At 36.9% G+C, this 16,111-nt stretch overlaps 1 protein-coding gene across 1 annotated transcript in view; it reads right to left on the reverse strand.

Moving 5' to 3' along the window:
* The window catches only part of LOC144302848 (uncharacterized), a 308,111-nt gene that overhangs the window by 260,505 nt on the left and 31,495 nt on the right, over nucleotides 1-16,111 (reverse strand). The window contains exons 4-5 of the mRNA XM_077880411.1: nucleotides 4,977-5,030; nucleotides 2,474-2,570 (exon numbers count right to left, since the gene is read on the reverse strand). Coding sequence (XP_077736537.1) covers nucleotides 2,474-2,570; nucleotides 4,977-5,030 — 151 coding nt within the window. The remainder of the gene's footprint in view (nucleotides 1-2,473; nucleotides 2,571-4,976; nucleotides 5,031-16,111) is intronic.

A 16,111-nucleotide genomic window follows, 5' to 3' on the forward strand; every position in this document is an offset into this window, starting at 1 on the left:
AGAGAATACTATGAAAACTTACATGCCAACAAATTGGACAACCTAGAAGAAATGGATAAGTTCCTAGAAATATAAAATCTTCCAAAACTGAATCAGGAGGAAATAGAAAATCTGAACAGACTGTTCACAAGTAACGAAATTGAATCAGTAATCAAAACACTACCAAAATATAAAAGTCTAGGATCAGATGGATTTACAGGCAAATTCTATCAGATATTTAAAAAGGAGTTGGTTAATGCTTGTCCTCCTCAAATTATGCCAAAAAATTGAAAAGAAAGAAAAGCTTCCAAATATATTCTATAAGCCCGGTATTACATTGATACCAAAATCAGACAAAGATATTATAAAGAAAAGAAAGTAATAGGCCAATATCTCTGAGAAACATAGATGCAAAAATCCTCAAAAAAATATTAACAAACCACATACAACAATACATTTGAAAGACCATTCATTGTAATCAAGTGGGATTTATCCTGAGGGTGCAAAGATAATATTTGCAAAACAATCCATGTGATATACCACATCAAAAATATATAGTATAAAAGTCATATAATCATCTCAATAGATGCAGAAAAAAACATTTGACAATTTTCAACATCCATTCATGATAAAAACTCTCAATAAAATGGGTTTAGAGGAAACATATCCCAACATAATGAAGACCATACATGAAAAACCCACAGCTAACATATTCAGTGGTATAAAACTCAGCTTTTCCTCTAAGATCAGGAGACAAGGATATTCATTCTCACCATTTTTTAATTTAACATGGTAAAAGTCCTTGCCTTAGCAATCAGACAAGAGAAAGAAATGAGGCATCCATATTGGCAAGGAAGAAGTTAAATTGTGACTATTTGCAGATGATTTCATTCTATACACAGAAAATCTTAGAGTTTACCAAAAAACTTTAGAAGCAATAAATGAATTCAGCTAAATTGCAGGACACAAAATTAATACACAGAAATTGGTAGCACTTCTGTACATTAATACAGTGGCAGAAAGAGAAATTAAGAAAGCAATCCTATTCAGAATTACACCAAAAAAAAAAAAATCTAGTTATAAACTTAACCAAAGAGGTGAAAGACTTATACTCTGAAAATCTTAAAACACTGATGAAAGAAAATGAAGATGACACAAAGAAATGGAAAGATATTTCATGCTCATGGATTGGAAGAATTAATATTGTTAAAATGTCCACATTACCCAAAGCAATCTACAGATTCAATGCAATCCCTATCAAAATACTAACAATATTTTTCACAAAACTAAAACAAATAATACTATAATTTCTATAGAACCGAAAAGACTGACTAGCCAAGGCAATCTTAGAGAAATAAATAAAGTGGCATATAGATGGGTCTTATCTTTTGTATCCATTCTGTTCCAATTTCAGATTTCAAGATATAGTGCAAAACTGTAGTAATCAAGAATATGGTACTGGCACAGAGAACAATGGAACAGAATAGAGAGCTTAGAGAGCTGCCTGTGTCTCTGCTTCTCTCTCTGTGTCTCTCATGAGTAAATTAATAAAATCTTCTTTAAAAAGTGTCACTAGATTGATGAAAGTATATGGAGCTAACTTCTTGCTACATTCTGGTATTTAAAAAATAGTACTGAATATAAATGGCTCAGGGAATACATTTAATTTAATACGTTAATGAAATTTAATAAAATGTTGAATTATTTGATGAAATTAATATGAATACCTTCAAAAGTATACAACTGGAAGGAGGCTGCAGGGAGGAAAAGGGCATGAAAATAAGCTAAACTCATGGTCTTTCATAGCTGGAGTTGACGGATATTATTAAAAGTAGATAAATCATAAAATGGCAGTTTAATGCTTATTTTTTAGAATTATATTTAAATGTAACTTTCAGGGAAATGGACTGCTATTAAATTCAAGAAAAGCTAATTCTGATATAAAATAACACAGAACACAACTTATTTACTGTATTTATGTCTTAAAGAAACTGTGTTTCTTGAATCCGAACTTTTATGTGTTCATTTAAAAAATTATTTCGACCCTCACTGGCTTCCCCTGACCACAAAACCATGACAGGTGCTTATTCAGAGCCTGGGAAACAAGGCCTCCAGTTCAATGAAAGCCTTAGGAAACTATTTAGAGAGAGGTAGTTCTGGAGACAGAAAAGCATTCAAGAAAAATCATTTCCATTTTAGACGTATGCAGAGATTGGAGATGACATGTGGCCAAGAACACATTCCATCTCTTCAGTAGTCATTGTTTTTTGCAGGAAGCAATTGTAATTCAGGAGATGGAAATAAACATAATATAGAGTTGTCCTGGCTTCAGTGTCTGCTAAAATCAGGAAACAACAAGTCTGATTCTGATTGTGACATCAAACTCCAGAGGAAGCCAACTAGTTTCTTGTTTGCTTTTGTCTGACACGTCCTATGATGATTAACTCTGTGCCCCCCATTCTCTCCAGGGCACTAGACTTTGGGCCTTCCTCACCTGTAAACAGAATCAGGATGTCCTGAAGTTCAGCCAAGAACATCTTGTCTGGAGTAAGATAACTCCACAAAACACACATTTGCACAGATTGACGGAGCTGCGGGGAAAGACGAAAAGAAAGTCAGCAAGGGACTCTGACATCCATTTGCTTATAATGAATTCCATCAGATGCCAATATTCATATGCAACTCAGGAGGGAGAAATTAGGAATAGATCCATGAAAGACATTCATCTTCTATGTTATAAACAGCTTTGGTAAAATGGTATTACCAAGTGCCAAGTTGGAGAAAGGGAAAGAAGTGTAAAAGGGATAAAATCTTGAGTGCAACAGAGGACTTCTTAGACTGTCACATTACATATCACAGGAGAGGAAAGAAATCGTAGTGAAGGAAACGTCTGTAGAGGGCTGACAACAGGTCTGCAGGCATGTATTCCTACAGGTATTTCAAAGCACCTTTTTGTGCCTCTGTCTTTTTACCTACAAGATAGATGAGCATCAATACGTTTCCACTACAAATGGAGACCCTATTGATTATCATTTTTCAGCCACTAGCCAGGCCACTTGGTAAAAGGAAAAGCGGGTCATTGTATTAACAGACATTGTGGCTCTTTAAAAAAAAAAAATCATACTTCTGAAAGGATGAAAACTACTGTTATCCTGAAAATTGGTTCCAGGAGACAAGGGGGAGAAGCTCTGAGGGCACACATCAATTACTCTTTCCAGAGGCGAGGTCATGTCCCTTTCATGTCAGAGAAGAGAGTATCTGTACTACATAATAAGAATCAGAAATTCCATCGAAGAGGGTAATCTTTCACATTAGTAACTGACATGATGGGTTTTTTTTCTGAATTAACTGAAATGATTGTATGTTATGGTACTATCATATATAAACCCCTCTAGATGATATATTTAGGCAGCAGCACTGGTTGGGTGCTAATTGATGTGATAATTTATGTACTATTAGGACATTTACTGCTATGAAGAGCACTTACTATTGTAAGTTAAAAATACAATTGCTGGAAGAGATAACTATCCAACTCATTTCACAGATAAGGAACTGCAGTTAGGTGACACTGGGCAAAAGGAACTGCAGTTAGGTGACACTGGGCAAAAAGAAAAACCACAATAATGATCTTCCAAATCACCTAGTGTGTTTCCTTTTACACTCACCTAAGTGCATTATGGAAGCCACAGAACTGATAGAAATATTCTATCATGTCCAGGGGTGAACTGCTAAACCTAGATTCATCTTTTCCATGCCAACTGGTATGTATGGCTGAAAAATATTCCAAGATATTCGTTCTTGTTTTTCTCTCTGAATTTTTCTCTTTCCCCTAGTCAATTCAAGAAGCTCTGGGTTTCAATGCCTCAAGGAGATATACAACTTGAGCAGAAATAACAGTTGCACGAAAAATTCTCTGAATTGTATCTTCAAAAGCCCAAGCACATTGAGAAGAGAGTTTGATGGAAAAAGCATATATGCTTGAAAAAAAAAAAATAGATGAGACAGAAGTGTTTTTCCCCTGAGCTGAAAGAGACTCCCCTGCTGGGGACAGGTGTGCAGGCCTCACCCCCACTTCATGGTAATATTCCAGAACTGACTTCCAGTTGTCTGTAGGAGGTTGAGTCAGTGGCCACTGGGATTTACTGAACATTCCTGTGTGCTGAGCATGGCAAGGAGTAACAAAGAGCTGCTAGAGCTGAAAGGTCACATTGGCAGGGAAAGTGAATAGTCAGAGCAACAATACGTGGAGTACAGATGGCTCCTTCCCAATTCCCCTGATGTCTTGATGCCTGATAATTTGGCAGCGTCGATTCTGAAACAATGACAGGACCTAGTGGAAGAGTGGCAAAGACTATCTCTTTATCCTAACTTATTCAGTGAGGCCCTTTTGAGCCCTTTTCTCAAGTAGGCCTCCACCTTGGGCCATGAAAATGGCAGGATTTTCAGAGGATACAGAGGATTTCATCCCTGCCCTTTTACACCCCCACAGACACACACTAAGGGACTTGACCAAACACCAGCATAGTTTCTAACAACTCAAGATTTTGGATTGGTAAAAGGAATAAGTGGGCTGCTTTGAACTATGTCTAGAGCTGCATTTCTGTTCTTATAAAGATCCAATTTATAAGGCAAGTATAATTTTTAATTCCCCAAAGGACTGGATTGCCAGTTATCCAAGTTATCCAGCTACATTATCCTCAATTTTCTTCTTTATATCAGGGAGGATATCTTCACCTAAGATGGAAATCAAAAGATTTTTATGTTCTAGATTTGAAGCTCACCACTTGGGATCCCTGGGTGGCGCAGCGGTTTGGCGCCTGCCTTTGGCCCAGGGCGCGATCCTGGAGACCCGGGATTGAATCCCACATCAGGCTCCCGGTGCATGGAGCCTGCTTCTCCCTCTGCCTGTGTCTCTGCCTCTCTCTCTCTCTCTCTCTCTCTCTCTCTCTCTGATGACTATCATAAATAAATAAATTAAAAAAAAAAAAAAAGCTCACCACTTCAGGGGGCCACCAGGGGATCTCCTTCAGTTCCCTCTTCTGACACCAGAGCTATTAAAAGATAAAATGAGGCATATTAAACATTTTTAAGAGTTTATTTAAACAAAAATCTATTTGAATCAGGCAGTGCCAAACCAGAAGTGGTAAGGAGGGCTTCTCATATCAGATGAGTTAAGCCTTTATTCCGTCTTGAGTTAATTTCTGTGAGTGGTATAACAAAGGGATCCAACTTCATTTTTCTGCATGTAGTTATCCAGTTTTCCTAACACCATTTGCTGAAAAGACTTACTCCTCCCATTGTGTAGATTAAAAACAGAAATCCTAGAGAAGACAACTTACTCATGGTGATGGATCCTCTAAGAAATTCATGTTTTTTGTACTAAACCATACAGACCTAAGCCTTGTATGTACAGTTGCCTTCCATCCCCAAGTTCTCTAGGTAGGGTTCTTTCAGGGGTCTCCGGGGAATACACCTAATAACTGGATCTTCCATTATTCTTCTACCATTGAACTTGAAGAAGATGTGCCTGGGAGTGAAAGCAAAGCAAAGGATAGAAAGTAGAAATAGGAGTGGAATTTTGGACACGGAGTACAAAAGAAAGAGCAAAGTGACAGAGGCAGATTATTCCTTAATCAGTCATGGGGGAGAGAAGGTTGTAACATCCAGGCTGAGAGCAGAAACTACTCACTACTCAAAAGTGCAGTTAGTATTTTCTTCCATTGAATTTGTGAGGGAAAGAGGCACAACTCTAGATGTGCTATTGGAGTGGTCAAAGATATCTCAACCAATGCAGATCTGAAAGTCTAACAGATTCATGCCTAGGCCAAAGAATATCTAGATGGGACAGACATCACAAGATAAGTTTTCACCTTCTACAGTGGGCCATGTCTGCCTTTTTAAAAAAATACAATCTAACTTTTCACCAAGTACTTATCTTTATTTACATCATACGAGTTTTATGGTTCTCTGCTTATTTGACATATACATATAGCTAATTCACTTCTTCAATTAATCTGCGCTCCTTAAAAAGTCACACATGCTCTTAGTCATCAATTTTTCATGGTTGATAAATTCCCTGACAATGATGAATTCCAATGAGATGAAAAAAACCTATGGCATGATTCTTCCAAATGTTTATCAGTAAAGCAAGGTCACACAAATGCAGACTGAAGCAATGGACTTAATACAAAGTAACACTGAAATTGTTTATATTTTTCCAAAGAAATGAATAATTTAAAAAAAAAAGAAATGAATAATTTTTATGTCTAAGTAAATATTGGACATTACCTAGTTAGGGAGATTAAAAACATCCAAATTCCTCTCAAAATGAATACATATCTAAAAATAAATTGAAAATGTTCATATACTTATTATAGCTTTCTAAAAACTGAACCAAGTAGAAACAGGACATATACAGTGGTTCAATGTCCCAGATTTCATTGTTAGTTTTGGAGACAGTTTGCTAGGATCTAGTCAGAGACCCACCAAAAAAACAAGAAATACCAAAAAGCTAAAACAAAAAAGCCATGGCCCATTTGAGGACCATGGCAGAAGCTTTTTCCCCCACATTAAGCATTACTTTTAATTAGGTATTTTATAGGCAAGGGCTCACATTTAAAAAAAAAAAAAAAAAAAGGATGGGTGCCTGGGCAGCTCAGTCAGTCAAATGTCTGCCTTTGGCTTGGGTCATGATCTCAAAGTCTTGGGATCTAGCTTGGCATTGGGCTTCCTGCTCAGCAGGGAGTCTGCATCTCCCTCTCTGCTGCTCCCCCTGCTTGTGCTCTCTCCATCAAATGAATATATATACATATTTTTTTAATGTAGAAGGCTAAGGCTAAAACCTGTGTTGTGTGGGCCTTGTGTTTGGTTGTCCTTAACCACATGCCAGCTGTCAGACTCCAGGGCTGGAGACTCTCCTTGAATGAGTGGAAGGAAGATGTGGTGGTATCAACTCAACAGTGGGCGAACAAAAACTAAATTGTCATCTTTCTCACATAGGCTGCTGCTAATTCCATGGGAAGTTGATAGAGCAAGAAGAGGAAAAATAAAATTTCACCTTCTCCAGACCAATGAAGATTAAAAGCATATAATTCCTCTCATGGAGATGTGGAAAGTAAAGGGAAGGGATAGGATAAGGAAGCAAAACTAATACTGAAGGCATAAAAATGGGAACCTTGCCTTGTCTGTCTCCTAAAAGGCCCCAGAAGAATATGACCAAAGCATTGAAAAGAGAGAAGGACTACTTCCCACAAGGTAATTGTTACTCATCACTTAAACAGATTTAACCAATTTAAGTTAAAACTAGTTGAATCCATTATTTGAAGACACTCTGGTCATTATTCACTTTTTTTTTTTTAATTTAAGTTTCATTGTCTTCTAGTAATTATTTTTATTGTGGTAAAATATACATCGCATAAAATTTACCATACCATTTTTCAGTGTACAGTTCAGCAGCATTAAGTACATTCGCATTGTTGTGCGACCATCACCACCATCCATCTCCACAACGTCTCATCTTCTGAAACTTAGACTCTATACTTGTTAAACACTAATGTTGCATTGCCCTCTGCCCTCAGTACCTGGAAACCATGCTATCTTCTGTCTCTATGAATCTGATTATTCAAGAACCCTCATACAAGTGGAATCACACAATATTTATCTCTTTTTTTCAAGATTTTTATTTATTCATGAGAGACACACAGAGAGAGGCAGAGACACAGGCAGAGGGAGAAGCAGGCTCCCTGCAGGGAGCCCGATGTGGGACTCGATCCTGGTCTCCAGGATCATGCCCTCAGCCGAAGGCAGATGCTCAACCGCTGAGCTACCCAGCATCCCAATGCTTATCTTTTTTTGTCTGGCTTATTTTTCTGAGCATAACGATGTCCTCAGGTTTCATCCATGTTGTAGCATGTGCCAGAATTTCATTTCTTTTTAAAGCTGAATAATATTTCATTGTATGTCTGTAGAATTTGTTTTACAAGTTCATTTACATTTCTTACATATATTGTTTATATTTGTTCATCAGTTCCTTTGTTGATAGATACTGGGTTGTTTCTACCTATTGGCTATTATAAGTAAGCTACTGTAAATATGGGTGGATAAATATAGTCCTTGCTTTCAATTCTTTTGAATATATATCTTCCCTAACTTACGATGAATTTAAGTCCTGATAAGCCCATTGCAAAGTAACATAAGTCAAAAAGGTATTTAATATACCTAACCTACCAAACACTACAGCTTTGACTAGTCTACCTTAAACATGCTCAAAACACTTACATTAGCCTACAGTTGGGCAAAATCATACAATACAAAGCCTATTTTATAGTAAAAGGTTAAAAATCTCATATAATTTAATGAAATTCGATCAAATGGTAATTCTGTTTAACTTTTTAAGGAGCTTCCATATGATTTTCCACAGCAGCTATACAATTTTCATAATCCCACCAGCAATGCCTACAAGGTTCCAATTTCCCTACATCCTAATCAATGCTTGTTATTTTCTGTATTTTTTTATAAGAGCTATCTTAATGGATATCAAGTGGTACTTCCTTGTGGTTTTGATTTGTATTTCCCTATTAATGACGTTGAGCTGCATTTGCTCTTAGATAGGCATTAAGTTGAAAGGAGACTGCCTGGTTCAAAATCTAGTGAACACTTATTTCTTCTGTGACCTTGAATGGGTCATTAGATCTCTCTTTCGTCATCTGAAAATTGGGGAAAATAAATCACCTACTTCACTAGGCCTTTGTGAGGATTGAATTCCATAATTCACAAGAAGACCTAGCATAGCACCTGAAACATATAAGAATTTGTGAAACATATAAGAATTCCCCATACATTCATTTGGGGAATATAAATAATAGTGAAAGGGAATAGAAGGGAAGGGAGAAGAAATGGGTAGGAAATATCAGAAAGGGAGACAGAACATAAAGACTCCTAACTCTGGGAAACAAACTAGTGGTGGTGGAAGGGGAGGAGGGCGGGGGGTGGGGGTGAATGGTGACGGGCACTGAGGGGGGCACTTGATGGGATGAGCACTGGGTGTTATTCTGTATGTTGGCAAATTGAACGCCAATAAAAAATAAATTTATTATTAAAAAAATAAAATAAAATGATGAACAAAGCTAGTCTCATAAAGTTCCATTAAATATCTATGAGTTTGTAAAGAAATAATGTGCCTCAAAGAACTAAAGAGCTAAAATTGAATTTCTCCTGTTCCTAAGTAGAGCCAGATGTAGTGAAATAAAGGTTGGGTGAATATGGAGTAGATTGTGCATATCTGCTTTCTTTCATCTTTGGATCATGAGGCAATTGGGTATATTCATGATAGGAACTCTTCGTTCTCCAGCCAAAACCAAGTTGGTAAATGCAAGTGCCTGAAACCACAATGTGGACACAGCCTGTGACACAATCTGGACACAGCCACAGTTGAGATCAGACTTGGAAAGGGCCCTGCTCTCCCTCTGAAAAATGTCTGTGCTGGCCAGAAGAAACTAAGAAAGAGGTCACTACTGCACTCCATGGTCATCAATGGGATCTTCAAGACCAGAGGCACCAGGTGGGTGCCTGGTCGCACTGTCTCAGGAGACCAAGGAGGGAATCTCCTGAGTCCTTCATAGAAGCCATTATGAAACAGAGGAGGAAACAAACAAAAACAAAGAACATGCTTGTAAAGCTGTTTGGGGGCGGGGAGGAATACCCAAAAGCTCAGCTGAGATTTTCATTCACATAGACAGGCATTTTTCTTCTTGAGAATGAAATTATGTGTCTGCTTGATTTGTAACTTGAATTCCAAAACCTTACATCCTTTCCACTTGCTGTAGGCAGTTAGATGGAATACTATTTGAAAGTGTAACTTCATTTATCTGAATGCCATTGTGTGGACAGAACAGAGAAGGAGTATCACACCTATCACTTCCACCCACAAAAAAAGGTTTCCAAATGTTCATGTAAAAACTTTCAAGTGAAAAATTCCAAAAAAGATTTAAACAACAGTTAAAATTGGCTAAGTCGGTTTCAGACAGTATGCAAATGCCCAACGTGAATAATCTAAAGCTTCATTCCAGCTTGCTTCTCCAAATATCCATCTCATTACCTCAGGCTTTGAAGTATCCCCTTTACTGTTGAAGTTCCTGTGATCACTAGCCCTGAAAAAGAAGGGCAAGATAAACTCTGAGCTAAGGGTAAAATAATGATGCAAAGTTTCTTGCTCCACGAGACATAGGCATTTATAATTTTTTTGAGCTCTTAAACCACATAGCAAGTTTTCCTGAAACTGAATGGCAAGAAGAAAGTGAAATGAATTGACATTTATTGAGCTGAGACTCTGTCATGCATTATCCCAAGCAAACTTCATGGCAATTATATAACTCAGAAGAGATGAAAAACTTCCTCAAGATCACACAATGACTAAGCCCAGGTCTTTCTCCTTCTAAATCCCAACATATTACATTATATCCTAAAATCTCTTCCCTGTAGCTTTTGTTTCTGAATGGCGGATATAGAAGTGTCTCTATTTGTCTCAGCTCTCTTAGGTAAGACATCACCCTACTAAATATATGATCTCATTCAGCATGTACCCGGAGGGGTGCCAAAGCAGCCAGAACAGTGAGAGTGAGGACAAAGATACTTCCTTGATCATACTAAAACCTGCTCAACAGGACACCTCAGAGCGGAGAAAAACATCCTGATTTCTGCAACATCATCAATGATAACATAAGATAAAGGCAAACATGTGGGTTGGCACGGCCATTAATATAATTTCTGATGGACAGGATCATCGGACAGTGAAAAGATTACTTTTGTAATCACTTGTGAAGTGATAGCATAATAAGAATGAGTGATATGTAGCTCAGTTATATTATTGAATGCTTTGTCTCTTTTTATGCTCATATGGATGGGCCTTTTGCTTGGCATTAGGCTAAATCCTGTGTTCCTCTTAATTCCTAGGAATCACTCATGAAGTTAATAGAGGTAGGATTGTCCAAAAGGAACTTATGCTTTCCCTGCAATCACTTCAACTCCATATGTTCCAGCAGGTTCACTCACTGCAAGCACAAAAGGCCCAAAAGAACACTAAGTGATCTATAGCCCTCCATGTTTTGCAGGGCACAAAGACATCTGAAGAAGAAATAATTCAATTTCTATATTTTCGTGCAATGTTCTTTCTACAAAAAGATCTTATTCAGAACAACATTTCATTTGTCATCATATTGGCTGGATAACATGGATAGGAACAGTTATTACTGATTTTATAAATTCAAGAAAAAGCATCAGTAATGAATTTTTTTAGCCTTTTCTACGTTGTGAATTCTAGGCAATATAATTATTTGCACTCATCCCTTATCTAAGGTTGTCTCAGATGCCTGTGGTTTAGACCCCCCAGTAGGGGTATCTTCCATTAAACTTAACTTACATGTAAAGCTTTTCATAAAATGCCATCCTTAGCCCCTGTAATTGAGGCTCCTTTCATTCCCAGGGGAATTTTTTGAGGCAAGGTCTTGACAAGAACATTCTTCTCTAAGATGATCATCCTAAGACTTGGGAATAGGAGAGGAAACAAAATCCTGTTTCCTTGTCCATCTTCTATTCCCCTCCTCTTAGCTCATCACAATTGTCTTATATTCCCCAATTTTTTTCATGCATAGTAACAGGAAAAATGATTTTCCTTGGGTCTGTAAACACAAGGTAAGTTACCTCTTCCATTTCCTTGACAATCACCACTTCCAATAGGAAAAACTTCCTGTATTGCCCAGGCAGGGTTAAGGTGACCCTCCTCTGTACCTAACACCAGCCTAAATATATTTCTATTATGTCATTTGTTGAACTACTGTGTATTAGTTTGTTATAAATTATAAGAAGCTTCAGTAAAAAAAAAAATGCATATATTATGGACTTTATTCTCTTGATGATATACCGTGTTCTTTTATTATTTGGAGTTTTAGTTAAGAGTTTCATAAAATTTACTCTTGCTTTGTTTACATTTTTTAAAAATGTATGCCCTTGGTTGATGGTTATTATGTGATCAAACCACTAGCTGTAAGGCATATACAATCTGAGTTGTTACAACCATTGTATCATGATTATAATAATAACCCACTAGTTATTTAACTAATAATTTTTTACTGCTAAATAACAAATTTAATTACAATTCAATTACAGGGGCTAAACCACCTAAAACCACCACTTGAGTTGGAAACTCAACTATCCTACTGTCAAACCACAATCTCAGTTATATTGTGCAATCTTGAGTTTCTGAGCTAAATAGGATTAAGCTGCTGATTATAAAAGAATTAAATTTCAGCTATTTCTCTGTGTGCTTTGTACTTAATGTTACAAAAGCATACCGACTATAATCACTGTAAGACTATTTTGATATTTCCTAACATATAACATACATTTAGCGTATGAGTTAACAAAATCTCTAACAAATCAACCCCGTATAATTTTATTGGGCTCTTACACAATACTTTCAAAAAGAAAGAAGATGTACTAAACCCAGCCCCAGGAGTTGGTTTCATGAACCAGATTTAAGAGAATACAAAGGAACATGAAACTCACAGACAAAAAAGAGGCCCTTCTTAAAGTTACTATCATTATGGAGACATTAGCCCTTTTCAGTCAGTTCCTTGAAGGAAAGTACTATTTGTATCTTAATTTATCTTTTTGTCCCCTAAAAACAATGCCTAGTTTCATGATTTGAACATGGTAAGTGCACAAGGAATATTTGGTGAATAACAAATGAATAAATGCTCAATACAAAACTTGAGTAAGAAGTATTTTAATAGTGAAAATTGAAACTAATCTTAATGTCCAAAAAAGAGAACTACTTAAAAATGTTTTGGTGTCTTTGAAATTATGTTGAGGAAGAACATAATATATAGCGACATAAAAATTATATTACAAATTATAGATGATAAAGGCAGGTTACTGAACAGTAGAAAATTTTAATTACAGAACACTAAAAGATATAGCAGCACATTAGGTTGTCTCTGTAGGTCAGATTACAGGCTGTTTTTATTTTCTTCCTTAGGATCTTTCTGTAATTTCTGAATTTTATTCCTTTGTAACCAAATTTGAAAAAAAAAAGTTACTGAAAATAAAAAAAGAAAATGAATCAATTTGAATTGCAATCTGGAGCTTTCAGCAAAACATAGTTGAGTTTTTGCCATGGACACCCAGTCATTTCCTTCTTTTCAGTGGCATTTATATTACTATCACACATTTTTCCCAACTGAAATGACACAATGGAAAGACCATTCCTATAACAAACACTGACCCATTAGAAAATGGAATGTCAGTGTGAGCATCCACAGATCAGGAAATAAAGTAACAGAGCAGAACCAGGATAAGATTCTAAGTTTATGTCATTTGCTTGACAGTTACTATACTTAAAGAAAATTATATATGATGTAATACCTCTTTCTGCTCCTCAGCTGTAATGAAGAGGAAGACATTTAGAGCAAATGTCCTTTAAATGGAGAAAGGGAGAAGATCAATTACTCCAAGTTACTTCAAACTAGATCTTAGTCAGAATCCCTCCCCAGTACAGAATTGGCTTTTCTACTGGATTTAGGTTCAGGGTTGGAACCCACAGCCCAGGGATGATAGGCTCTCAGCAAAGACTGAAGAACATCATCAGCATCAAGGAGACCTTATTTGTCCTTGTCCCCTCCATCTTCTCTTGAATTTCTGGCTTTGCTTATATTTCTTTGAAAACATTAGAAAAATTCCTTTTAAAACAAGTGGGTGCCTGACTCATTGGCCTACTTCCTCTGTTTTCCACCCAAGTGATAAACAATGGGCTCTATTCAAATGTGTACCATCTATGCGCTGGGAATCTGCGTGCAGACAAAGCTCATTGTCTCCGGGCAGACTGCCAGACTCATGCTCTCCTCTGCTCACCTTCTGGGCTCTGCTTCTCTGTTATAAGGGCCACTTGACAAAATGCAAAGCATTCTCATGGTCCTATGACCCTGGAGCTCACTGTCTCTTCCCCACGCCTCCCCCCACCCCCATCACACCCTTCAATGGAATACCACCTAAATTCTCATGTCAAGGCATTTGAGAACAGCCTTTCAAAAGATAATAGAAACAATGACAGAAGGTAGCCCAGTCCCAATCATGGGATTTTCCCTAAGGGCTACCAGGTTTCATTTATAATCATTTAAAGGATGTCTTAACTCTCCTTCTAAATTATTTTGTCTATAGATGGTAGTTCTAGGGAAGAGAATTCTGCAAAGTTAGGAGCATGACAAGGCATGGAATGAGACCAGCTTAAGACTTGGAAATACAGACAAAAGGGACTGAATATAGTAGCAGAATCAGACTATGGAACAGAGAAACAGGACAGAGCTTCAAGTTAAAAGAGAGCAAACAGGATAAGATCTGAATCTAAATGATGGAGTAGTGCTCTAGAGAGAGAGAGAGAGAGAGAGTGAGAGAGAGAGAAATATGCTGACATGCATTTGAGGAAAGTGTACATAGGAATCACAGGAGGATCATTTTGAAAATTGTATAAACCCTCCCTTCCCAAGAATTTCATGTTACCTGAGGAGCTGTGCCAGCTACATGTGCCATTTAAAAATGCTTAGGAAGAAAATGAATTTAAAGAGACAATAAGGGGAAACTAATAATTATTAAATAATTATGATATTCTAGTTACATATGAGGTATGTTTGCTTTTTTTTTTTATCATTTCAACTACCACATGAGACATGGTTCTTAACCCTATTTTTTTTCCTGATGAGAAAATTATATCTTAAGGGGGTTAAAAAATTTGCCCATGGTCACAGAACTAGTAGGATAGTGCCAAGATTTAAAATCAAGCTGAGTAGCAATTTACTACTGAAGAAATGAAAACACTAATTCAAAAAGATATATTCATTCCTCTGTTCAATGCAGCATTATTTAAAATAGCCAAGATATGGAAACAACCTAAGCGCCCATTAATGGATGAATGGATAGAGAAGATGTGGTGTATATATACACAATGGAGTACTGTTCATCCATGAGAAAGAATAAAATGTTACCATTTGTACCATTTGTGACAACTTAGATGGACACTGAGGATGACCACTAAGTGAAATCAGTCAAAGAAAGACAAATATTGCATTATTTCACTTAATATGTGTAATCCAAAAAACAAAAGAAAACCCAAACTCCAAAATATGGAGAGTAGACTGGTGGTTTCCAGAGGAGAGGGTGGAATTGAGTGGGTATGGGGGAGTGCAAAATGGGTGATGGGGATTAAGAACTACAAACTTCCAGTTTTAAGATAAATAAATGGGGATATAATGTACAGCATGGGGAATACAGTCAGTAACACTGTATTAATTTTGTATAGTGAGGGATGGTAACTAGACTTATTGTGGTGAACATTTCACAATATATACAAATGTCACATCACTAGGTTGTACCCTGAGGTGACATCAGTAACCACTCAATACAAAAATAAATAATAAAATAATAAGATAAAACTGTGTGACTGAAAAGACATAAGAGAACTCATAGGCAATAACTTCTCTCCGTTGATATCCAAACATCAAGTTTGCTAGATTCCTCTTCTTTGGTATCATTGAAATCCATCCTCTTCTATCCAATCCTACGGCCCTCAACTCAGGGCTTACCAAGTTTTCCCTCAAAGTCTCTTCACTTGACCTTCCTTGCCTCCCTTCCTTCCCTCCTTCATTTTTTTCTCTCCCTCTTTCTTTCCTTCAATATACATCTGAACAATTCTGGCCTGCTTAAACTCCTTCAGGGACCACCCACTGAGTTGAGATGAAGTCTTGCCCCCAATTCGGCACTGCTTACCCAGTGACCCTCTCCTCACTATTATCTATGCTCCAACCACACTGCATTTCTTCAATTCCCTCAAAACTGTAAGGTGTGTCCTAAGTCAGGGCTTTTCCACATGCTGCTTCTTCAACATGAAACATTTCATCCTCCTCTTTACTTAGCTCAGCAATTTCCAAACTTTTTGGACTCAGGATTCCTCTACACTCTTAAAAGTTATTAAGAATTCCAGAGAGCTTTTTTTTAAAATATGGATTCTATGTATGGATGGATATTTACATGTTACAAATTAAAACCAGGAAATTTTTAAATATTGAATTCATCTAAAAAATAACAT

The sequence above is a fragment of the Canis aureus genome, chromosome 32 (genome assembly GCF_053574225.1).
Source record: "Canis aureus isolate CA01 chromosome 32, VMU_Caureus_v.1.0, whole genome shotgun sequence".
In the NCBI taxonomy this organism is placed as follows: domain Eukaryota; kingdom Metazoa; phylum Chordata; class Mammalia; order Carnivora; family Canidae; genus Canis; species Canis aureus.